The sequence below is a fragment of the Carcharodon carcharias genome, chromosome 21 (assembly GCF_017639515.1).
Source record: "Carcharodon carcharias isolate sCarCar2 chromosome 21, sCarCar2.pri, whole genome shotgun sequence".
Classification (NCBI taxonomy): domain Eukaryota; kingdom Metazoa; phylum Chordata; class Chondrichthyes; order Lamniformes; family Lamnidae; genus Carcharodon; species Carcharodon carcharias.
The window spans coordinates 38,476,994-38,503,828 of NC_054487.1; the positions used below are offsets into that span (position 1 = coordinate 38,476,994).

General features: G+C 41.2%; 1 protein-coding gene across 7 annotated transcripts in view; it reads right to left on the reverse strand.

Moving 5' to 3' along the window:
• Positions 1 to 19,336, reverse strand: part of cadps2 (Ca++-dependent secretion activator 2) — an 829,148-nt gene extending 809,812 nt beyond the window's left edge. For all 7 annotated transcript variants that reach the window (XM_041216037.1, XM_041216039.1, XM_041216038.1 and 4 more), the window contains exon 1: positions 18,832 to 19,336. In XM_041216037.1, coding sequence (XP_041071971.1) covers positions 18,832 to 19,179 — 348 coding nt within the window. In that variant the 5' untranslated portion in view covers positions 19,180 to 19,336. The remainder of the gene's footprint in view (positions 1 to 18,831) is intronic.
• Between the last annotated feature and the right edge of the window lie 7,499 nt (positions 19,337 to 26,835).

Genomic DNA, 26,835 nt, shown 5'->3' on the forward strand with positions numbered 1-26,835 from the left:
ACCTACCCAAGGCCCAGGATTGTCAAGGGACCCAGGCCACAGGTGACAGGTTGCAGAAGGGGGAGGGTGTTCACAACAGGTCCCTCCTTCCCAATACAGGGTCTCTCAATCAGGCACTGGATGTCTTTGACCAAGCATCCCACCCTCCTCAGGAAGCTCACAAGCTGGCATGTCTTGCCCCCTGCACGACAAGTTCCCCGCCCACCACTGAATACTAGCAGCTGCAGAACAAGGCCCTTATGTAAGCATTAATTTCACTCAAGGGCCTCAAATCGGCAGCAAGGCTGGAAAGTGGCACTGTCCCTACCTGCCATCAAGCATACCTCAGCCCATCCAGTGGCTTTTGAGTGAAGTAACCAATTTAGTGGCAATTTGTACAGTCTAGGCAGTGGTTTCAAGCTGGACCATGTCCACAAGAAAGTAGATTGAGACTCTTAATTGTCCTTCGTTAAGTAGCATGGCAGGGTTTGAAGTTTCAACATGTAATGAGTTAGCCCCAATGCAGTTCCTGATGCAACTATGTTGGTGGGTTGGGGTGTGGGGGTGGAATTTTGATCATGTAGGAGGAATATCTTTGGCATAGTTTGTGTACCACAATCCTGTATGTTTCAAGCCCCTGAACTGCTCCTGACATTTATTATTTTACATATGGTTATCCCTCCACTTTAATGAAGTCTTGAAGGCCAAACATCAATTTTGGGAACAACCTCAGTTGCTGAAGTTTTGGCAGCAGTGTGTCAATGTTGTCAGGCTCATACTTAAATTACATTGTGTTCCAATGATATTGTGGAGAACACAACACTCATATGTAAAGAAGAAGTTGCTAGACGTGAGAAGATGCCCTTGCTGCCTTAGGAGTGTATGATAAAGCTGCACACAACAGGATTCTAGTATGGGCAAGTCAGCCAGGTCTTTTAAATATATACCCATCAGACTTCTGCCCAGGTTCAGCACACAATGAACTAAATATTACTACATTTTCCAACTTTTAATTTACTTTACTATAAATAGATCTATACATGCTACAAAGTTGAAGTTAACAATTAGGTGACTTCACCTGTGTTTGGTTGGTTTTCATACTAAATCTCCACAAGTTAAACTTTGCAGTAACATACCTAAAAATTATGATTTTTTATTTAAAAAATTAGCTGGAAGTATATATCCTTGTTTATAGATTATGGGTAACCATGGAAACTCCAGCCACCATTTGAGCCCTCAAAATGTTGCCAAAACCACAATATCATCACTCACTGAGTTAATCGCCACTAACCTTGTACCTCATTGAAACAAATATTGCAGAAACTCAACGCTGTCAATATTTGAAAAACACTTATTTCAACTGATTAGACAACTGAGTCAATCTGACAATTACAAATGTATCTGCTGCCTAGACTACTTTGTCCATACAACTGGGCAGGGATCTTCAATGAGCACATTTTGTCATGAGGGATTTAATTGTTCTTCCAAGGTTTATGTTGACCCTAAAAAGCAGAGGATAGTGGCCAAACAGGGCAGATTCAATGCTCACCTTTACTCATGAAGGCATTCAAGCCTACTGCGGTTAATATTCCATGGAGAATCAGTTTCACAAATGCTTTGCTCATGTACGAGTCTGCCACCACCCAATATCGAGACTTCTGATCAATGGGGGACAGCAAAGACAGAAAAAAATAAAAAAATCAATCAACCCCTACATGGGTTCATTTCTTACCCAATTCACTTCCCCACAGGGGTCACTGGACTGCAATTGGAAGCCAGCAATTGGTCGATTTTCCCCCCCATTCCAATACTCTTACTGTTGTGCTGGTTAACAACCAGGAATCAGACCACAGGCTTGCTTGTTTTTAAAATGGGTTACCAACTGAGTCATCACAAGAACTGGTTTAATCAATTCTTCAGAACACAAAACTACACAATTGGACAAAGCAAAGTTTAAGCTTTTTCTCCCCCCACCACCCCACCCCCCCAGAAAAAGCTCTCATGTTAGCAGAGAGCCAAGTGTATTTGTAATAAAACTTTAAAACAGGCATTTGGTTGTTGATGAACTCTATCACTTGTCTATTTAGAAGACAGAGGTTTAACACACAGCAAAAGTGATGTTTCCTTGTATTTAGTAGGTAGAAAAGTTCCTACTCATGTGTATGTACACCAAAAATAGACTTTCACATGTACCCACCAGAAATACTGCCAGCTGTCAAGAAATCTGTGTACAGCTTTCTGGTGGCATCCTGGTCCACACGATCCCCCATCTGTACACTGCTATTGTATAGGGCATCAGGTGTGAAACAACACCATAAACCCTTCAACAGAACTAAGTAAAAATAGAAAAGAGGTGAAATATAAGCTGGTTTAAGGGTGGGTGGGACAGATAGAGCTGGATAGAGGGCCAGTGATAGGTGGAGATTACCAAGAGATGTCACAGACAAAAAGACAAAGAGGTGTTGAAGGTGGCGATATTATCTGAGGAATGTGCTAATTAAGGGTAGAAAGCAGGACAAGAAAGGTACAGATAGCCCTGGTGTGGGGGTGGAGTGAAGGAGTCAAAAAAAAAGGCTAAAAGGTAGAGATAAAACAATGGATGGAAATACATTTAAAAATAACGGAAATAGGTCGGAAAAGAAAAATCTATATAAATTTTGGAAAAAAAGGGGAGGGGGGAAAAAAAAAAAAAAATCGGAAATGGGTGGGGATATAGGAGAGAGTTCATGATCTAAAATTGTTGAACTCAATATTCAGTCCGGAAGGCTGTAAAGTGCCTAGTCGGAAGATGAGGTGCTGTTCCTCCAGTTTGCGCTCAGCTTCACTGGAACAATGCAGCAAGCCAAGGAGGGACATGTGGGCAAGAGAGCAGGGTGCAGTGATGAAATGACAAGCGACAGGGAGGTCTGGGTAATGGTTGCGGAGAGACAGAAGGTATTCTGCAAAGCAGTGACCCAGTCTGTGTTTGGCCTCTCCAATGTAGAGGAAACAGCATTGGGAGCAATGAATGCAGTAGACTAAATTGAGGGAAGTACAAGGGAAATGCTGCTTCACTTGAAAGGAGTGTTTGGACCCTTGGATGGTGAGGAGAGGGGAAGTAAAAGGGGCAGGTGTTGCATCGTCTGCGGTTGCATGGGAAGGTGCCATGGGAGGGGGTTGAGGTATAAGGGGTAATGGATGAGTGGACCAGGGTGTCCCGGAGGGAATTATCCCTGCGGAATGCCGCCGGGGATGGGGGGGTGGGGTGAAGGGAAGATGTGTTTGGTGGTGGCATCATGCTGAAGTAGGTGGAAATGGTGGAGGATGATCCTTTGAATGCGGAGGCTGGTGGGGTGATAAGTGAGGACAAGGGGGACCCTATCATGTTTCTGGGAGGGAGAAGAAGGTGTGAGGGCTGATGCGCGGGAGATGGGCTGGACACATTTGAGGGCCCTGTCAACCACCGTGGGTGGAAAACCTCGGTTAAGGAAGAAGGAGGACATGTCAGAGGAATTGTTTTTGAAAGTGGCATCATCAGAACAGATGCGACAGGAGACGAAGGAACTGCGAGAATGGGATGGAGTCCTTACAGGAAGCGGGGTGTGAGGAGCTGTAGGAGTCGGTAGGTTTGTAATGGATATTGGTGGACAGTCTATCACCAGAGATTGAGAGAGAGAGGTCAAGGAAGGGAAGTATCAGAGATGGACCATGTGAAAATGATGGAGGGGTGGAAATTGGAAGCAAAATTAATAAATTTTTCCAGGTCCAGGCCAGAGCATGAAGCAGCACTGAAGTAATCATCGATGTACCGGAGAAAGAGTTGTGGGAGGGGGCTGGAGTAGGACTGGAACAAGGAATGTTCCACATACCCCATAAAGAGACAGGAATAGCTGGGGCCCACGCAGGTACCCATAGCCACACCTTTTATTTGGAGGAAGTGAGAGGAGTTGAAGGAGAAATTGTTCAGTGTGAGAACAAGTTCAGCCAGACGGAGGAGAGTAGTGGTGGATGGGGATTGTTTGGGCCTCTGTTCAAGGAAGAAGCTGAGAGCCATCAGGCAATCCTGGTGGGGGATGGAGGCGTAGAGGAATTGGACATCCATGGTGAATAGGCGGCGGTTGGGGCCAGGGAACTGGAAATTGTTGATATGATGTAGGGTGTCAGAGGAATCACGGATGTAGGTGGGAAGGAACTGGACAAGGGGAGAGAGAATGGAGTCAAGATAGCAAGAAATGAGTTCTGTGGGGCAGGAGCAAGCTGACACGATCAGTCTGCCAGGACAGTCCTGTTTGTGGATTTGCGTAGGAGGTAGAAGCGGGCTGTCCGAGGTTGGGCGACTATCAGGTTGGAAGCTGTGGAAGGAAGATCCCCAGAGGAGATGAGCTCAGTGACAGTCCTGGAAACAATGGCTTGATGATGTTCAGTGGTGGGGTCATGGTCCGGGGAGAGGTAGGAGGAAGTGTCTACAAGTTGATGCTCAGCCTCTGAGAGGTAGAGGTCAGTGTGCCAGACAACAACAGCACCACCTTTGTCAACGGGTTTGATGACAATGTCAGGGTTGGACCTGAGAGAACGGAGTGCAGTAAGTTCAGAGAGAGACAGGTTAGAATGGGTGAGAGGAGCAGAGATATTGAGACGACTAATGTCACGCCGACAGTTCTCAATGAAAAGATCAAGAGAAGATAAGAATCCAGAGGGACGGGTCCAGGTGGAGGGAGAATATTGGAGATGGGTAAAAGGATCCGTTGAATGGGGAGAGGACTCCTGCCCAAAGACGTGAGCACGGAGATGAAGATGGCGGAAGAAGAGTTCAGCATTGTGCCGAGCCCGAAATTCATTGTGATGAGGCCGTAAGGGTACGAAACTAAGTCCTTTGCTAAGCACTGAACGTTTAGCATCGGAGAAGGGAAGGTCAGGGGGTATGGTGAATACATGGCCGGGGCTGGGATTGGAAGAAAGGGTGGGGACGGAGGGACAGGCAGGGGTGGAGGGTCCTAGATAGGTGTTGGTGTTGATGAATTGTTGGAGCTTGTGTTCCTTAGCACTTGAGAGAAAGAGAAAAAGTTTCTTGTTGAGGCATCGGATGAGACGAAGAATAAAATAAACTGGGGGCACGCGCAGCTTTGAAAAAGGGTGTGGCGGTGCTGCTGGAGGCAGAGGTCAAGTATGTTCATATGGCGGTGCATGGCACTGAGTGTGGATCTCAGAATGCAATGGGAACAGCAGTCTGAGGAGCGTTGTATGTCCCAGAGATACCTGTAATCCTGGGTGGGTTCGAAACATGAGGGATGGAACTTCAGTTGGTATTACTTGGTATGGAGATTACCATAGCAACCTCCACCCAGATGCTGTCAATAATAAATTGTTTGAGTGTAAAATAAGTTGTTTGTACCACAAATTCAACACAAAATGCCATAAACTTCTGCCTAGCTGTCATTTCAGATTAAGATACAAGAAATGATTTGCACAGATTTCTAAAAAGATTTTTGTTTTAAAATCTTCTGCTGCTAGTCTTTGTAAGAGAAGACGTTTGATTTGAACCAGCAGGCTGGTTCAAAATTAAAAATAGGTAAATGTAAAACCTGGTCTCAACAATATAGACAAATGCTGTCCAAACAAACAGCCACAACCATGTATTCACTGGATAAAAGAAAGGTGAACACAGATTTTGGCAGTTGTGGCTCAATTTAAATCCAAGCAGAGATATGAATTAGGAGCTGTCACAATATGTATGTATGTTTTCACTGCAAGCATCAGTCTTTTCCATACACTGCCAAGAGTGTCTGGTAAACAGCACACTGTTACATTACTTGGTATGGAGATTACCATGGCAACCTCCACCCAGATGCTGTCAATAATAAATTTGAGTGTAAAATAAGTTGTTTGTACCACAAATTCAACACAAAATTCCACATCCCCTCCTCCCCCATCCCCAAAAAGTATAATTAAAGTTAAAAATGTTAAATACAGCTGTCATTTTAACAGCATGTTGGGTTTCAAGTTAAACCCAGAGGAGTGCAGCTGATCCAATGTTCAATGAAACTGGAAAGGATGAGACTAAAAACAGTAAAGGCTATGATCCTGAGCCCCATTTGAAAGAAGCACAGGGCAGAGAATCAGCACTGGAGTGCAGAAGTCATGTGTCCAAATTGCACTCCATATTGAGCTCAGATCTGTTGGGATTGTTGAACTTCTCTTAAACTTCAGGGAAATGTATCACGCATTAAAGCTTCAAAATTAGTACTCATAGCTCTGCTATGATATTAATTGTGGAATTAAGATGTTTATTTTAAATCAAGTAGTACTTCCAAAGAAACTGTATGCAAAAGAAATTCATGTGCTAATACTGGCAAACAGTAGTTTCCTGGCTGTAAATAGAAATTAGGGACAAACAATAAATGGAAAAGCTGTGCGACTCCTGTTTAATCCCTGAACAATCACTAAATTCCAATGGGCTCAAGGATAATTGGTTCTTTAATGAGCATATTTGACACCCCACCGTAAGCAAGTTTCTCGCATCAGCCCCTTCTCACTTCTGACAATTGCAGAAGGTTTTTCCACTGCCAGGAGACGATAGGTGGTCTCTCCCATCAGGAAGTGGATTGTGTTCCTATGTTTACTGCTGCAAACAATGCCATTAGGTAGGATGCACCTACTTGTGGTCTGTTTGTGTTTTTATGGCACATGTGGATTGCAATGACATTTTTACATTATACTTCTTTGAATTTTCTGTTTACTAAAATTTTAATGCAGAGGAGCGTGAAGTGATAAATTTTAATTGGAAGAAAGAGGAGAGCCGATATAAACTAAATGGTATAGTTTTTAAGTGGCAGGGGTGGGAGTTCAGGGATGGAATTATCTGGATGTGTTTGAGGTGGCAGGGCTGCTTAAAGTTAAAGCATATGGAATCCTGGCTTTAGACCAAAGCAAGGAAGTTTTGTTACACCATCATAAAATACTGTTTATTCCTCAGTTTGAGTATTGTTTAAATTCTGGACACCACAAAAGTCAAGATCTTAAGGGTGTAGAATAGGCTTACCACAATGATAGCAGGGAAGAGGGCCTTCAGTTAAGAGAAACTGGAGAAGATGGGATTGTTCTTCATAGAGCAGAAAAGGTTAAGAGGAGGTTTGATGTAAGTGTACAAAATCATTATTTTGTTTTAAGAGTAGCCAGAGGGCATAGATTTAAGGTAATTGGCAAAAGAACCAGAGGCAACATGGGAATTTTTTTTTACATAGCATGTTATGATCTAGAACATGCTGATTGAAAGGGAGCTGGAAGCAGACTTAACCATAACTTTCAAATAGAATTAAATAAATTATTGAAGAGAATTTTACAGGTCTATAGGGAAAGAGCAGTGGTGTGACTTTATGTGGATAATTGTCTACCAAAAATCACTGACACAACGGTTTGAATTCTGCTGCATTCTGTGCTGAATCATTGTGTCTATTGGATTGGTACAGTGCCCTATGTTTGAACCTGCAGATGATAGTGGACTTGCAATGGTCATCTTCATAATTACCTTCATTTATTTTTGATTTTTATGTATTGATTTGCAGTCATGTGTTCTTTTCAAAAGTGGTAAATATCTGCCACATTCTGAGGGCAGAATTTAACCCAGCCACTTAAAAACTATACCATTTAGTTTATTTCGGCGGTCCTCATTCTTCCAATTAAAATTTATCACTTCACGCTCCTCTGCATTAAAATTTTAGTAAACAGAAAATTCAAAGAAATATAATGTAAAAACAACTTTGCAATCCACATGTGCCATAAAAACACAAAGACCACGAGTAGGTGCATCCTACCTAATGGCATTAGTGAGGAGGTGGGTGTAAATTAGCTCCACGCACCCAAAATGGTACTCGGGGACCTTACAAATATTGTCTTGCAAACTACTGCACAAGGACAGAGGAGATTTCACACTGCAAAACATATTTATTGCACAATGGAAAAAAAAAATCAGGTTCTTTGTTACAATCAGAATCACATTCACAATGAAGTGGCAAAATTCCTTTAACAAATTATTCTAAGATTTTATAACTTTTAAAACAGAAATAATTGTGTAAATACACAAAAATCAAAAAAATATACAAATTATACTGTCAGGGCAATGTTCAGTGTGTCCGAATAGGAAAAGAAGTTGCTAGTATCTCAGTAACTCGATGATTTCAAGCAATCTTTAGTAGGCCATAAGCACAAAATGGATTCACCAATTACTTAATGGAAAAATTAGGAATAAGAGGGAAGCATACATAAATAGCATGAGACAGCTTGCAATGTTTTATGAAACTCCTGGAGCAAATGATAAAGCATTCCATTGCTTCAAATTTTATGGGTAAGTGATATATTTTGCACAAATTCTGATATATAGAAACAATTTTATTAATTTTGTAATGCAATTTTTCAGTGACATCACTCAAATGGGCTGGATCATCCTTTGATTTTAATATGGGAAATGACACTAAATGGAAAAAGAAATGATTGATTTTAAAAATCAGCAGAAACATGTCAGTTTGTTCCACTCCCTGTAGTTAAATATTAAAGCCCACTTAAAATACAAAAAAAATTCTTAGAATTAGGTGTCACCTTTAAACACTGTTCCCTCAAATCCATTCTGCTCTCATGATTTCTCACCCACTGTTTCCTCAAATCCAGTTTGCTCTCAATTTCTCACCCACTGTTCTCTCAAATCCATTTTGCTCTCATGATTTCTCACTCACAGAGCCTTTCCACATGATCAAATACAAGTGGTAACACTCCCACCCATTACTGTGTAAGGGACAATAAAATAATGCTGAACCCATGAAGCAAATTATTATTACCAATCATAACCCTTCCCCAGACATACTGCTTCTTTAAGATATCAAAATTTAGGTTGCTACAACACTCCCAAAGTCCAATGATGCTGTGGACTTCAACACCCCTTGCTTTAGGAGTTAGAGGAATCTGGATTTAACCAAGAGGGCAAATGGGGGAGGGGGTGGGGGCGGGGCGAACATAAGGGTGAAGTACACCAATTTCCTGCAGAATTTAACTGCAAAGTGCCCTGATGTGGGGTTCTGGCCCCCAGGTAAGCCTGAAGGGTTTTCAAGTGGAGCACCTGCTTCACAGGGTCGCAACCTACAATAGCACGTGGGTGTACTGAGTGTTCTATGGCAATCTGGGGAGCAGGGGGAGAAGCATTTGGTGATTGGAGGTGGGTGTGGGAAGGGATGAAGAGCATTTGATGGTTAGGAATTGGAAATCAAAGAGAGCAGCTGGTGGTCGGTCAGTGGGAAGGGTTTACCAAAGAGCTTGAAAAACACAGCAGGTCTGGCAGCATCGGTGGAGAAAAAAAAGAGTTGACGTTGAGTCCTCATGACCCTTCAACAGAACTGGGTGAATCTAAGGAGAGGGGTGAAATATAAGCTGGTTTAAGGTGGGGGAGGTTGGGTGGGGGGAGAGAAGTGGAGGGGGGGGTGTGGTTGTAGGGACAAGCAAGCAGTGATAGGAGCAGATAATCAAAAGATGTCACAGACAAAAGAACACAAAAAAGGTGTTGAAGTTGGTGATATTATCTAAACGAATGTGCTAATTAAGAATGGATGGTAGGGCACTCAAGGTATAGCTCTAGTGGGGGTGGAGGGGCATAAGAGATTTAAAAATAATGGAAATAGGTGGGAAAAGAAAAATCTATATAAATTATTGGAAAGAACAAAAAGGGGGAAGAAACAGAAAGGGGGTGGGGATGGAGGAGGGAGTTCAAGATCTAAAATTGTTGAACTCAATATTCAGTCCGGAAGGCTGTAAAGTGCCTAGTCGGAAGATGAGGTGCTGTTCCTCCAGTTTGCGTTGGGCTTCACTGGAACAATGCAGCAAGCCAAGGACAGACATGTGGGTAAGAGAGCAGGGTGGAGTGTTAAAATGGCAAGCGACAGGGAGGTTTGGGTCATTCTTGCGGACAGACAGGTGTTCTGCAAAGTGGTCGCCCAGTTTACGTTTGGTCTCTCCAATGTAGAGGAGACCACATTGGGAGCAACGAATGCAGTAGACTAAGTTGGGAGAAATGCAAGTGAAATGCTGCTTCACTTGAAAGGAGTGTTTGGGCCCTTGGACGGTGAGGAGAGAGGAAGTGAAGGGGCAGGTGTTGCATCTTTTGCGTGGGCATGGGGAGGTGCCATAGGTGGGGGTTGAGGAGTAGGGGGTGATGGAGGAGTGGACCAGGGTGTCCCGGAGGGAACGATCCCTACGGAATGCTGCCGGGGGTGGGGGTGAAGGGAAGGTGTGTTTGGTGGTGGCATCATGCTGGAGTTGGCGGAAATGGCAGAGGATGATCCTTTGAATGCGGAGGCTGGTGGGGTGGTAAGTGAGGACAAGGGGGACCCTATCATGTTTCTGGGAGGGAGGAGAAGGCATGAGGGCGGATGCGCGGGAGATGGGCCAGACACGTACATTGGAGACCCCAAACGTAAACTGGGCGACCGCTTTGCAGAACACCTGCGGTCTGTCTGCAAGAAAGACCCAAACCTCCCTGTCGCTTGCCATTTTAACACTGCATTGTTCCAGTGAAGCCCAACGCAAACTGGAGGAACAACACCTCATCTTCCGACTAGGCACTTTACAGCCTTCCGGTCTGAATATTGAATTCAACAACTTTAGGTCTTGAACTCCCTCCTCCATCCCCACCCCCATTCTGTTTCTTCCCCCTTCCTTTTGTTTTTCCCAGTAATTTATATAGATTTTTCTTTTCCCACCTATTTCCATTATTTTTAAATCTCTTATGCCCCTCCACCCCCACTAGAACTATACCTTGAGTGCCCTACCATCCATTCTAAATTAGCACATTCGTTTAGATAATATCACCAACTTCAACACCTCTGCGTTCTTTTGTTCTGTTGTCTGTGACATCTTTTGATTATCTGCTCCTATCACTGCTTGCTTGTCCCTACAACCACACCCCCACCTCCATTTCTCTCTCCCCCCACCCACCTTAAACCAGCTTATATTTCACCCCTCTCCTTGGATTCACCTAGTTCTGTTGAAGGGTCATGAGGACTCGAAACGTCAATTCTTTTCTTCTCCGCCGACGCTGCCAGACCTGCTGAGTTTTTCCAGGTAATTCTGTTTTTGTTTTGGATTTCCAGCATCCGCAGTTTTTTGTTTTTACCAAAGCGCTTGTTGGGCCTGAAGGAAACATTCCCACTCCTCCTGGCCCACAAGCAGCAATGTACTGGCACGTGCCTCATGGATTCAGCCCATCTTTCTACCTGTAAGCAGCTGCCTGAGATTAAAAAATAGAACAATTGTTAAGGCCCACTGCCTCATTATAATATTTAAATGACCAACCTAATTCTGCTAAAGTCACCCAACCCTCATCCTACCATCATTAAAACTGGAAGTGGGTAGACTGAGTTCCTGTTTCAGATTTCTTGCATTTTAACTTCAATCCACCTGTTCATGGGGGTCAAATTCAGCCCTTGGTATCATGTGACAAGACAAAGGGGGAAAAACAACAACACAAGGTCTAGAAACATTTAATAGTAGTCACCTTAGCACAAAAGTCATTTCAGTGCTTTTTTTTTTTAAATAAAATACCTTCAAAGTTGAAATGCTCCATTTGATTCTATGGAATCGGTTTTGTTTCATGAATAATAAAAGGGTACTTTTCTGTTAGTTGTTACAATATGCATCTCCATTCTCAACATGTAAGCACTGATCTGCCAATGGAACTTAGTCTACAGATATAAACATCATACTCTACACTTGACAAGCAGCCTCAAATTGAAAAACACCAATACTCCACATAATGACTCCTTTTAAGTGTATACTCCTGATAATTGTGCGCAAATCGCAATCCATCAGTTATACACTTAACATAAGCATGCTGTACTCTAAAGCTGTATTCGTGGCACTTCAACTCTGTCATGGTGAACCTGATACCGCTCAAGTGTAAGTAATCTTGTGTAAACTCCAGTGAAGCATGAATCCCAGATTCACTGCATAAACAGGTCTGTGGGTTTAATCATTTTATCTAAATTCTGCATTATACAGAACAGACTCCTTCCACAATACTCCAACTTGATATCCTTATGGAGTAGCCCAAGAAAGCAATGCTCTGGATTGTCATTCTGAAAATTGCAGTCATGAGGCAATACATGGCATTGTGCAAATAATTAGAGCTTGAGGTAGTTTTAATGTAGGAATGAAAAATTCCTCCCCCCACCAACACTACTCCCCACATTTTTAATCAGAGCTCAAAATATCAAATTTAAATGGAAAGGGAAAAGCTGAAAAGAGACTCAATATCTTTTCCACCACCTCTCCAAGTCTCCAGTTTCTTCAACAGAGGTCTAAGACTGCAGAAAATCACTGAGCACTGCAAGACAGAAACAAGACATTCATTCTCCACCTATTCTAATCCCACTCTCCTGCTCATTTCCTAAAATATTTTAATACTTCTCTTAAGAATATTGAATTCTTGTAAAAATGGACTCTGTTGCAATGCTGATTTGTGGCAGGGAATTTCATGTTCTCACCACCTTGGGAAGGTCTTTGTTTGATTCTTTGGGTAATCATGTTAAAATTTGGGCCTTTGGTTATGACCTTGCAAACAATCCATGACTATTTATCTAAACATAATCTTGAAAACTTCAAATAGGTCAGTCCTTAAAACCTCAACTTCAAGGAAACAATAAGGCTAATTTCTCAAGGTGGACTTCATAGCTAGAGAATGAGCAAATTCCTGTATCAACTTTAGAAAATAACCACATTGTTATTTCAAACAAAAAGATCTTGGAGAGAAGTTCAGGAAGAACTCTTTGGGAAAAGAGTTACAGTTCCTTACATGACAAAGATGCACGAGTAGTGCCTGTCAATCTCTAGTATTTTGACAAGTAACCTTGAATTCAGAACTCATTTTTTCTTCAGGAATTACATTTCTATCAGTGACCCTTTCTATTCATCATTAAATTTTTCCGGGATGTGTACATAAAAAACTAAAATATGAAGATCAGACTCTCCTGATGAATCATGAGTTTATTTATTGAGTACTTGAAGCCAATTTGGTCCTAGAGTTGATTCCCAGTCTGTGGTAAGTTTGCCAAGCTCTGCTGAGGCAATCCTATCGTCGGAAGAAGGAAATCCATCAGGGTGTTCCATATCAACCCTCAGGCCTGAGTGAATGGCAGGCATTACTCAGCTCTGGAACCCTCTGTGGTTAAATAGTACTGCCGTTCATTGTCAAAGCTGGCCCGAGTAAGGATCACTTGAATGAGGTAGCAAAGTGTTGGTGCTTCCGATGAAATCATACCCCCAGTAAGGCGTCAACAATTAAGATGGGGTGGGAAGGTGGGGGTGAAAAAAAATCATTTGAGCAATAGTTTGTTAGCTTATAGGTAATTCCATTGATCAAAACATCATTGTAATATCTTGGGACCATAACCCTGCCCCTGGTTCAGAGGCAGATTTCACTAGGAGCTGCAGAGAGAAGTCAGTAAAGCCATTCCCGTTACTCAAAATAGCACATCTTTCAACAGAAAAGAGCTATTTTCTTCACATTTTGAGAACTGACATGCTTCATTAAGGCTTTGCCTCATCCCCATCTTCCACAGAATGCTAAGTGAAAATCCTTCCAGGATATTGTACCTGGAACTCACTCACAAGCCAATGAGTCAAAATATCTTGAAAAATAATTCAACCCAGTGCTCAATACAGAAGCCTAAATTACACAAGCATAACAGAATACTTAATATTTCAGAATTGATGGATTACAGAGACAACTGCTTGTGATGTTGGAAAACAATTCACTTCTGACCTTATATGGACTAGTACCACTGAATGCGGTCATTTTGAACGATATGCAAGGAAGTACAGAATATTATAGAAGAGAAGGTGGATGTGGCAGTTCTAATTACATTTAATATAATTTGAGTCTATATCTGTTGATTACTTTGAAGATTTTTGGTGAAATTATTAGAAGAAGTGGGTGAAGAGGAAGGGAGGGAACACTGGCTCAGAAAACAGCTGGGCCAAATAGAGGCAGCTGTCAGCTTATACATACCCTAGAGTTATTTTCCAATTTGGCCATTTGAATGTAATGTTAGTTCAGCATCGTGAAATGCTAGAATTACTGCCCAGCAATGTTGTTTCCAGAATTCAAATAAAATAGATTTTTTAATTAGTAAGACACTAAAAAAAAAGTTAAGTGACATCTTCATCCTAGAAATGAGGAAAGTATATTCCAACATAGATAAAAGCTAATGAATGATTTTTAATGCCCAGCTGATCCAACTAGTTGCACTCCTACCCTCCACACTTTGGCCATGGTGAAGGTATCAATCACATCAGACTTCCTCACAGCACCCAGGAAATGCAGTAGACTGGAGATGGGCAGAAACCCAGAGCTGAAACCTGTTTAGCTGAACCAGAATCAAATTTCTAACCCTTGTGGCAGAGAGCAACCCTTGCTATTACTTTTTTTTAAAAATAGATTTGTTAAATTGCAGGAGCGGTGGTGATAAAAAATTAACGATTCCAAAACCAGAAAATAAACATCACTCTTCAGAAGTGAATCACATCTGCCCACGTATTTAGCTTTCAAAGAAAAGGTATATTGGCAAAAAAACTCCCTCATTAAAAGTCAGCTAAACGTTGGTGAAACTTATTTATATTTCACTTGAGCTGAAAACTGAACAAAAATGGGAAAGTACAACTTTTCTCCATTATTAATTAATTCACTTAATATTGCTAGAAATTTGTAGCCTTGAAACTTGCTATTCCTGAAAATTGTGTTTTAGGGACAATTTATCTACAGAAAAAAAGTGTTCCTCTTTTCATTTTGAAATGGCAGTGTTCCTCTTTTCATGGCAAAGTCTGCTCATAACATGATCGATTTTGTATACTGGACCCTGAAAATGGATAATCTATTTGCTCAGTACCATTGCTGAGCTTCCAAAAGGACAACTCATCACTTGTCAATTATTATAGCTTTCCTGTTATCCAAGCTGGGTTAAAATTTCAGTCATTAGCAAAAGTTGAAAGATAAATCACTACACATAGCACGATAGACCTCCTGGAATACAACCTTAACCAGGACAGGGCTACCACATTGAGTTTAGAATGGTTCCACAAAAACCAAACTGGCTGCTACATTTCAGAAATACTTCATTGGCTGCAAAACATACATCCCGAGGTTGTGAAAGACCCTGTATAAAAGCAAGTCTTTCTTCAGCCTTTGAGAAAGTTTTACAGCACAAAATGTGATGAAAACTTTAAAGCAGATTGTTTTTTTTGGTAAAGGAAATGGTGCTTCAGAAACAAAAATATTTCCATGATAAGATCTAGAATACTTAGCTCACTTTGGCCTTTTCTGATTGGTTACTTTGTGCACACTCCCACTTTCAGTTGCTTGCTATCCAAGCTGGAATCAGCTGCTGTGCTGCAGAACCCCTAAGGTAGAGGGACAGCTTATCTCTAATGCCCTGAAGACTATGCAGGTCACAACAGCAGGAAGGCAGGAAGTATGCTTTTTATTTTGAAAGAAAAAAACAATAAGTAGTGAGAACTATCAGACTGCCTCACCATTTAAAAAGGTGAAATGAATCCATGTTTTTTATAATGGCCTCAAAGCTACTACATGTATTAAAAGCTGCCATACATGTTATAAACCTAAAAGGCATTTGCTCTCTACAGAGAGAAATGAAGTCACTGCACATGACCTGCAGTGATTCCTTCTGTGATGGCAGCTGGTAAGCACAAACAGCCAAACCTGGCAGTCAGCAAACATCTCCGTGACTTGGAGATATACAGGTACAGATGTGACCACAGAACTGGCAAGAATTCAATATACCTTAGCAGTACAGCACGTTTCAACTCAAGAATTGTTTTTTTTTTTAAAAAACAAGTATTTGAATTGCATCAAGTAAGTATCATCTGAATTAATACGATGTGAAGGGCTCACAAACACTAGACATCACATCAAGACAGCCTGGGAATTACCATCCACTGGACATAGCCCAGGAAAAAGCTAGTCATTTAATATTGGCTCCTTCTAAAAACTTAGAAGCACTTCCCAATCAGCATAGCTCCCCTCAAAACAACAATTAAACTCAAATTCTTCTGAAGGCCTGTTTATTTAACCACCTCAAGGCACAGCTCTACCTCAACAATAAAACAAAATGCATTGTGCATTAAACACAGTGTAACACTCCAATTCTTATAAAGCAGTACATAATCATGAGCGAAACAACAAGCCCATTCATATTTGTTAAAAGTATGAGATATAGTTGTATATGTCATTACGGGGAAGAAAATCTCTCGTCACTAGCATTAATGACCCAGCTATGATAAAAAGCAGTAATGTAATGTCCTACCAGGACCATCACAATGATCGCGGATGGGCAAAAAGAAAAGCTTTAAAAAGCCAGGCTCCATTTCCCAAGTTGTATCTGGTATGATGTTTAGTGCGATTGCAAGCCTAATGCAACTTATTAATTCAAATGAGTGAGGCAAAATTGGCTCAATTGTTGAAAGCTCTTCAAAAGTTACATTTCAAAAAGTAAAATACAACTTCTAAAACCAGATTACAAGCAAGTAACAATGCCTTGTAAAGAATTGAGGATTATGAGAAATATGTTGTGCCATGTCACTCTTCCCCACCTCTTCGCTTTGACTTTAACTAGTTTAAACACAAGGTGATATTTAACGGTAAGCCTTGGGAGTGGAGCTTTTCTTTAAAAAAATGTATTTACTCTTGAGGGGTAGTGCGCTAACAAATAGCACAGAAAAAGCCACACTGAAAATAAACTGTTGCGCTTGTTCACTGAATTGCAAACATTGTTAATGATTGAACGTTCGGCAAAAAAAATGAAGCTTCATGAATAGAATCAAAATACCATGACAATATGGTCATAACATTTGATAAACTACACCTGGGAACGTGAGGCATTTTCAGTTACCATGTAGGTTATTGTGAGCCTGCAGTCGAGAAATTGCTCATTGAACAGCATTGCTCTGAACAAATTGACAGAATTACAACTAAAGCAAGGTTCAAAAGTCAGGCCCACTTCATTTCTCTAGAATTAATCCCAATTGAACAAATAGCAGAATTCAGTCTTACATCCAAGTTCACAGAGCAAGCTGTGGAGGTAGTAACTTGACCCATCATGCCCATGCATGCTCTCTGAAAGAGCCATCCAATTAATCTCAGTACCCTGTCCTTTCCTGATAGCACTGCAAAGCTCTCCTTTTCAAGCAGGGAGATCTTTTGAAAGTTAATATTGAATATGTTCTGACCGCTGTCAAGCAGTCTATTCCAAATCACAAACCGTTATGTAAAAAAAATTCTCAATTCCACCCCCCCCCAACCCCGGATGTTTTTTGGCCATTAACTTAAACCAATATCTTCTCGTTACTGACCCTCCTGCAAATGGCAACAGTTTCTCTATCAAAATCCCTCATCCTTTTTAAAGCAGTGAAGGTTAAAGGGAGATTTAAGAGGTGACCAAAATTCTAATTCCAATTTCTCCTGACTCCCCAACTAGAAGTAGCATGGTACAGCACATAAGTGTGTAAAATAGTGAGATCCAAGGTTGTACGCACTCAAATCTTCAAAAAGGGTAGCAGTACAAGTTGAGGGGCTGTTAAAAAGGCTGAATAATGAAGAGTAGAAAAAGAACAAAAATACAGCCATTTAGTTTATGTCCATGCAAGCTCTCTGAGAGACTCAGTCTCACTCCCCTTCCTTTCTTCATAGCTCCGAAAATTTCTCTCCTCAAATAACTATCCAATCATCTTCTGAAAGAGGGGGCTGAATTTGCCTCCATCATACACTCAAGCAGTTGATTCCAGATCCTAACTGCTGCATAAAAATGTTTTTCCTTCATGTTACTTTTGCCAATCTCCTTTAAAAAAAGTCAGTGCCCTCTGGCTCTCAATCTTATGGACAATGAGAACAAGAGCAAGGAAGTTATGTTTAATCTTTCTAAAACACTGGTTTGGCCTCAGCTGGAGCATTGTGTTCCATTCTGAGCAGCACACTTTAGGAAGGATGTGAAGGCCTTGGAGCAGGACAAGAGATTTAGTAGAATGGTACCAGGGATGAGGAACTTCAGTTATTTGGAGAGATTGGAGAAACTAGGGTTATTCTCCTTGCAGCAAAGAAAAATTGAGACATTTGATAGAAAAATTCAGTAAAAGTCATGAAGGATGTGGATGGTTTAGCCTGATTCATTCTGTTACCATTAGCAGAAGTGTTAGCATCCAAGGAACAGAGTTAAGGCAAAAGAACCAAAGACGAGAAAATGTTTCTGGAACGAAAGGGTAGTGAAAGCAGATTCAATAGTAACTTTCAACGGTACCTGGATTTGTACTTGAAAGGGAAGGAAATGCAGGGCCATGGTTAGTGGGATGAATTGGGCCACTTTTTCAAAGAACCAACATAAGCACAATGGGCCGAATGGTCGCCTTCTGTGGGGTATGGTTTGTGGCTAAAATCAGTATGGGTGTCAGTAACCTGAGCTTGGAGTTTATGATTCTGAGATAGCCTCACAGGAGGGGGAACTAGTCCAAGTACAACAAACACGTACGTTTAGATTTTAAAAAGTGGGTCCCTTCTAAATCTACAAACACAAAGCTAGATAACAAAAAACAGAAGGAATTGTGGCCAAACTAAAAGTACTGCGAACTTTGTTAAAAAAGGCAAATCTCCAAGTGTGGTGAGCAGACTTTGCATTGATCTGGATGGGGCACCTGTTACTCTCCCGGTACAACAGGAGGCGTTTCAATGGGTTCTTGGTCAGTTGCAGGGGGCGGGGGGGGGGGGAAGTCGAGTTCGCCTGTGCCCCAGGCTCTTTCTCTCTCTCTCACACACATACTCACTCACTCACCTACCTTCTGCTGCCTCCTGGCCATATCGGTGGGTTGCTTGGCATTAAAAGGGTAAGCGATGCACCGCAGGAGGAACACGTAGAGCTGCAGCGCCTTCTTTTTCTGCGTGTCCTCCTCCTCCCGCTGGATCCTCTCCTGCTCTTCCCTCTCCTTTTCGCTGACCACCGACGGGCTGGGGCTGACCGAGCGAGCGCTGCCCGACCCTCGCCCCTCGCTGCCCCGGGCGGCGGGCAGGGAGCGGGTGCTAGCGCTGCTGCTGCCGCCGCTCCCTCCGGCCAGCGGAGGGTCCTTGGCGGCATCTCCTTCCAGCAAATCGTCCGATTCCTCCTCGCTGGAGGAAGGGTCCAACATCGTCCCCGAGGAAGGAGGAGAAGCGAGCTAGTGCCTGGGAATGTGAGAAGGTGCAGGGCAGTGGACAACAGGTGAGCTTTAAAAGGGAGGAGGGAACCTCACCGTAGCTTGTGCACACGTCTTAGTATTCACTCTCGATACAGTCTCAATCGCTCTCTCTCCCCACCTCCTTCTTAATAAAGTGGAGCCTGAGATAGGGCGGAGTTGGTGCTCCGAGAGTCCCGGACGATTTGCTTGCACAGACCTATCACAGATGGAACTTAACCAGGAAATACAGTCACAGGTGCCCAACCTGTAGCTTGGCAAGCGTGCAACACGTGGGGCTCAGCAGCAACACGCAGCAGACTCATTAAACTTCTAGTATCAACCTCTTCATCGCTGCTTATCTGTCTCTATAGCATCAGAGTTGGGATTAAAATCTTGTCTGCTCATTTTTAATAAAAATGTAATGTCACTGTAACAATCTACACCCGCACACTGGCTGAGCTGCCTCTCTGCTCATACAAATCTACCTCCTCCTTAATCACTGAACAAAAAGACTGCAAGGATGAAACAAACGATCTTTAACCCTTCGAGTGTCAAATATCGACAGACACCCAGCACTTGATCTTTTAAATGCTTTCATTCGGAGAGCAGGTTATATTGACCACAAAAAGTACACTTTAAAATAAAAAGTAATTAAAAGGAATCATGATGATGAAGGAATCTATCTAGTATTACAGAATACAAGCAGATCAAGTGCATCTGTGGAATAGCACTCATGAAGGGAAATGATCAGAGATTTTGAATATTAAATTTGTTTCATTACATGGGGTTCTAGGCAAGGCTAGACACAGGGTCGGTATATTTTTTATTTATTTATGGGATGTCAGTGCCACTGCCAAGGTTACTATTTATTTCCATCTCTAATTGGCCTTGAAAAGGTGTTGGTGAGCCTGGTTTTTTGTATGGTCATTATTACTGAATCTAGCTTTTTATTCCAGATTTATTTATTTAATTAGATTTAAACTCCCCTAGCTGCCAGGGTGGAATTTGAACTCATATCTCCAGAGAAATAGTCCAGAGCTCTGCATTACTTGTCCAGTCATATTACTACAATGCTACTATTCCCTCATTCACACACACCCCAAGCCAAATATGAGGTTCCTCCAACTGGACCGGGGCAAGTAAAACACACCACAGCTGAGAAGAATTATATACAACTGTTGCTTTTACATACTCTAGCATTTAATATTACTGTCAGAATGGGACAAAGCAAAACCGGGAGGTTCATTACAACATAAATACCAAAATGTGCCCTTATGGGGGGTGCAGAAGCAATCTGAATCATGTCAAAAAAATCTTAATCCAGCTCCAATTCTGGGATTTTTAAGTATTGGCAATTTGGTGAATAGAATCCCAGAATGATACAGCAGAGAGGGAGATGATTCACTCATTGTGCCTCTGCCAGCACTTTGAAAAGAGATATTCAATTAGTCCTGGTATTTCTCCATAGGCCTGACGATGTTTCCCCATCCAGCAATTATCCCATACATTCTGGAATTCTGTCTGTATTTCAGTGAAAAGCAAAGTCGTTGGTTGTGGAAGGATATCATTCCTCAAATTCCATTTGAGGTCTTTACCAAGGTAGCTGAGCTCAGGTGGGGTGACTCACAATATAAATTCATTGAGTAATCAGCATTAAGCAAGGTTTCTGGAACCATCAAGACTTGGATAATACTTGTGTGCTGGAGAGGAAGAAAGAGGAGAAAATTGTCAGATAAAGGAATAAGATTTCTATTTTCTCTGCTATTTCCTGCCATATTTAGATGAATATTGAAGTTTTAAGGAGCTTATTAAAGGAGGAGCGAGAGGTAGTGAGGTGCAGAGGCTGAGGGAGAGAACTCTAGAGCATAGGGCCTAGGCACCTGATGGCACAGCCACCAATAGTGGAGCAAAGAAATTCAAGGATGTGCAAGACAGCAGAATTGGAGGTGCAGAGATCTCATAAGATGGTAAGGCTGGACAATGTTATAGAAATACACAGGAGGCGGTTGAAAGTGAGGAAGTGTAAATGTATAATAGAACAATTATAATATGTAGGTTGCTTTCTTGCCAAGCTAAAATGGTGCTGTGTAATTTGGATGTGAAGTTACAGTTAGGTGGGGGCGACATAAGATTAGCTTGTCATGGTGGCATATCACCTCGAGTACAACTACAGCGGATACAGAACACATTTGAAAAGTTCCCAGATATTTATTTTTTAAACTTGTTTTAATATTTACAATCCATTTTTCTTTTGTTAGAGGTTGATGTTGAACAGGCAGTGTATCTCAGGTCTGCTGGCCGTGCAACTGTTTCAGCATGTTCAATATAATGTTCCCTGTGTTCAAGTCAGGGGGGCAACAACTGTCTTCAGAGATTTTAAGTTATCCCAGGTATTTGCAAGAAACTGAAGCACTGCAAATATGAACAAAGTGTAGTTTCAACATTTATAATACATGGACAAGGATAAGCTAAGAGAGACTCTAATAAGATTTACGTTCACCTTTAGTAAATACACTGAACATTTACCAGGGAAACCTGATGAAAACATTTATTGTGAATCTTCCCTGTTCTGTTCCATTAAACTTGTTTCTTCACCTTTAACCGTTTAAATGAGGCTATATTTGTTCTCCGTAACATAACTTATGGATTAACTTACTTTATGTGGAGTGAATGAGGGTTATAAAAAAAATATGCATTTTTCAAAATGCCTAATTTGTGAAACTGTAAACAGATGTTTTCTTGAATTAATTTACTGCAAATTTTGCACAGTTACTTTTCTTTTCTCCATTATTCTGACTTATTTAAATTTACCTGGAATATAAAGACAGCAAACCCCCACAGCACTGGCCATATTACTGAATCACTTCATTAGTGGTTACTGGATCATGCAACAGGGCTGCCGGCAGTGTTTATGGAGTATAGGACTCTTTAGATATCCATTGAGCTGACAAACAGAGGTTATACATTTTGTAAGTGAGTTCAGTCCACGGTCTGCTGCATAGCCCATGAGATAACATCCATCATAAATGATTTCTTATGGATTATTTTTTGCTAGCTCCTTATAGAAAGAAAGGTTCAAGTTTGAAACAGTTGTTTGTCCTTCGTCTGCGAACTACAGAAATGAATTACTGAACAGTGTCTGTTGCCTTGGCGACTACAATGCCCACCAATGAATACACTAAAAGTGGAACTTAAACTACCTCATAGAAAGTCGGTGCATTGACAGCTGCAATTACAACCACCAAAAAAAAAGCACATTTTAACCAGATTAATTTCTGATACATTTGGATAATATGAAATTGTCATAGTGTCCTGCTCTGTCTCATTTGTCTCTGTAGTAGGTCTGCTTTCAGTTTCATGAATACTTTTTAACTTACTGAAGTAAATTATTCTCCTCAAGATTTGAAGAGTTATTGAATGAGGGGAGCACTAAAGAAGTGGGAAATGCAAAAGCTCAGATTGATGGATTGGCCTAATATTTTCAAGTGGCTGTTTCAGAAATTGGAACAAGTTAGAAATGTAGGTCACTATTTTCACTGTGTTTAGTTTGCTGATATAAGTATAATCAAATATATTGTTCAAGTACTAGGACAAATTCCACGGTTGGCCCACTGTTCCAGTGCTAATATGTGTACACATGCAACCCCCCACGTGTGGTGCTTTCCCACAGTGAGTGTTGAGTCATTTGGGAATGGGAAGCTGGGAGTACAGCAGCTCTGAGGTCATCTGACTAAAACTTCTTAAAAATCTAAAGCTATTCTTCCAATCTGATGGCTGCCAAGGGACAGGCTGCTTTTTAATCACACAACACTATTTATTTTCCCACCAACTCACTGCGTGGGCCCTAGAACTACCTGGATACGTTCCATTCATCCATTTGCGAGCAATTAGATTACTGGAACTCGCCACATATTGCCTCCTGTCTCCCCAAGTCTCCTGCTTAAGTCTCCTGCCGTTCTTTTTCAAGAAAGAGGACAGACATAATTATTTGCATTGTTTCTTGTGGTAAAGTTCATGATATGCTGTTTGGTAATGAGCAGAAGTCCGATACTATGTAATGTACTAAAACAAGAACAAAAATACCTGAAAAAACTCAGCAGGTTTGGCAGCATCTGTGGACAGGAGCACAGTTAATGTTTCGAGTCCAAATGACCCTTCAACAGAACTAAGTAAAAATAGAAGAGAGGTGAAATATAAGCTAGTTTAAGGGGGGGGGGTGGGACAAGTAGAGCTGGATAGAGGGCCAGTGATAGGTGGAGATAATCAAAAGATGTCACAGCAAAAGGACAAAGAGGTGTTGAAGGTGGTGATATTATCTGAGAAATGTGCTAATTAAGGGTAGAAAGCAGGACAAGCAAGGTACAGATAGCCCTAGTGGGGGTAGGGTGGGGTGAAGGAATCAAAAAAGGCTAAAAGGTAGAGATAAAACAATGGATGGAAATACATTTAAGAATAATGGAAATAGGTGGGCAAAGAAAAATCTATATAAATTATTGGGAAAAAAGGGGGGGTGTAAATCGGAAAGGGGGTGGGGATGGAGGAGAGAGCTCATGATCTAAAATTGTTGAACTCAATATTCAGTCCGGAAGGCTGTAAAGTGCCTAGTCGGAAGATGAGGTGCTGTTCCTCCAGTTTGGGTTCAGCTTCACTGGAACAATGCAGCAAGCCAAGGACGGACAGGTGGGCATCAGAGCAGGATGAAGTGTTGAAATGGCAAGCGACAGGGAGGTCTGGGTAATGCTTGCAAACAGACCAAAAGTGTGACTGAATATTGAGTTCAACAATTTTAGGTCATGAACTCTCTCCTCCATCCCCACCCCTTTTCCGATTTCACCCCCCCACTCTTTTTTTCCAATAATTTATATAGACTTTTCTTTTCCCACCTACTTCCATTATTTTTAAATGTATTTCCATCCATTGTTTTATTTCTACGTTTTAGCCTTTTTTGATTCCTTCACCCCACCCTACCCCCACTAGGGCTACCTGTACCTTGCTTGTCCTGCTTTCTACCCTTAATTAGCACATTCCTCAGATAATATCACCACCTTCAACACCTCTTTGTCCTTTTGTCTGTGGCATCCTTTGGTTATCTCCACCTATCACTGGCCCTCTATCCAGCTCTACTTGTCCCAGCCCCCCTTAAACTAGCTTATATTTCACCTTTCTTCTATTTTTACTTAGTTCTGTTGAAGAGTCATTCAGACTTGAAACATTAACTGTGTTCCTCTCTGCAAATGCTGCCAGACCTGCTGAGTTTTTCCAGGTATTTTTGTTTTTGTTTTGGATTTCCAGTATCCGCAGTTTTTTGCTTTTATCTTATGTAATGTACTCTTGTTCGGAAATAGATCTGTTTAAAGTTACAAAAGAGTAGATATTTGACTTCACCAGCTGAGCAGTGATGTGATGGCTTAAATAACATTCATTTTACAGAACATGCGTAATTTCTACAATGACACAATCTGCCTTACCCGATAATGTAAAGACATCAATCTGCATCAAAGTCTCATTGTTGATATGGAAACACAGCCTGTCACTCAAGACTTTAATTGTCTCTTCAAGGAAATTAGCAGGTTGGAATGTGTTCATCAGTTTCAGGTTATATCTTAGAAGCTCCCATCACTTTAAGACTGTTTTATGCCTGTAGTACATTAGCACATTGACAGCATGATATTTACAGGGCTTATTCATTTTTTTTTTTTGCTTTTTCATGGGATGTGGGCATCACTGGCAGGCCAGCATTTGATGCCCATCCCTATTTGTCTTTGAACTGAGTGATTTGCTCGGCCATTTTAGAGGGGAAGTAAGAGTCAACCACATTGCTGTGGGTCTGGAGTCAAATGTAGGCCAGACCTTTCCTGAACTGCTTCAAATGCAATTATATCCTATCTGAAGTAAGGAGACCAAAACTGTACACGGTACTCCAGATGTAGTCTCACCAAAGCCTTCCTAATCATTTGCTGTATCTGCATACTAACTTTTTGTGATTCAAGTACCAGGACAACCAAATCCCTCTGTGCTGTAGAGTTATGCAATCTCTGTCCATTTAAATATTATTTTGTTTTTTTATTCTTCCTGCCAAAGTGGACAAGTTCACATTTTCCCACATCATACTCCATCTACCAATTTTTTGCCCAGTCACTTAACCTATCCATAACTCTTTGCATACTCCTTACAACTTATTCTCTTTCCTATCTTTGCATCATCACTAAATTTAGCAACCATACATTTGGTCTGTTCATCCAAGTCATTAATATAGATTGTAAATATTTGAGGCCCAGCATTGATCCCTGTGGCACTCCACTGGTTACAGTTTGCCAACCTGAAAATGACACATTTATCTCTTCTCTGCTTCCTGTTGGCTAACCAGTCCTCTAGCAATCACCCCCTAAACCATGAGCACTTATCTTTTGCAGTAACCTTTGATGTGGCACCTTATCAAATGCCTTTTGGAAATACAACTACACCACAGGTACAGGTTCCCCTTTATCCACATTACTTGTTACTTCCTCAAAGAACTCTCATAAATTATTCAAACATGATTTCCCTTCCTCAAAACCATGTTGACTCTCCCTAATTGCATTAAGATTTTCTATTAATAGATTCTATTATTTTCCCTATGACAGATGTTGAGCTAACAGGATGGTAGTTTCCTGCTCTCTGTCTTCCTCCTTTCTTGAATAGAGGAGTTCCATTCACTATTTTCCAATCTGATGGGAGCTTTTCAGAGTCTAGGGAATTTGAGAAAATTACAACCAATGCATCTACTATCTCAGCAGCCACTTCTTTTAAGGCCTTAGAATGCAGGCCATCAGTTCCTGGGGACTTGGAAGCCTTTAGTGCTAATAGTTTTCTCAGTACCCTTTCCCTGGCGATTGGAGTTGTTTTAAGTTTCTCCCTCAATTCCATTTACTACTTGATTTACAAGTATTTCTGGGATGTTATTTGTGTCTTTTACAGTGAAGATAGACATAAAATATCAATTCAACACTTCCGCTATTTCCTTATTATCCATTATTAATTTCCCAGGCACAATCTCTAGAGGACCAATGTTCACTTTAGTTACTGTTTTCTTTTTTAAATATTTGTAGAAACTCTTACACTCTGTTTTTATATTTCTAGCTAGTTTTCTCTCAGACACATTTCTTTTTTTTGTCATTTTTGCTGCTTTTAAGATTCTGTCCATTCTTCTGACACCTCACTAATTTTCACAGATGTATCTTTGCTGAATGTTATGAAATAGCTCCTTAAATCTGCTCCTGCACCTGTACTGTCCTGCCCTTTAACCTAATTTCTCGGTTCAATTTAGCCAGCTTTGTCTTCATCCCCTTGTAAATGCCTTTATTTAATTTTAAAACGCTAGTCTTAGACCTACATTTCTCACTCTTATAATGAATGCAAAATTCAATCATGTTATTATTACAGCTACCTAGAGGCTGCTTTACCAAGAGATCATTAATTCATTCTGTTTCATTGCACATTGCAGGTCTAGAATAGCCTGTTCTCTGGTTAACTGAAGAAGATGCTGCTCTAAGAAATTGTCCCAAATACATTCCATGAACTCATTTTTCTATCTACCTTTGCCAATCTGATTCATCCAATCTACAGGTAGATTAAAATCACCCATGATTA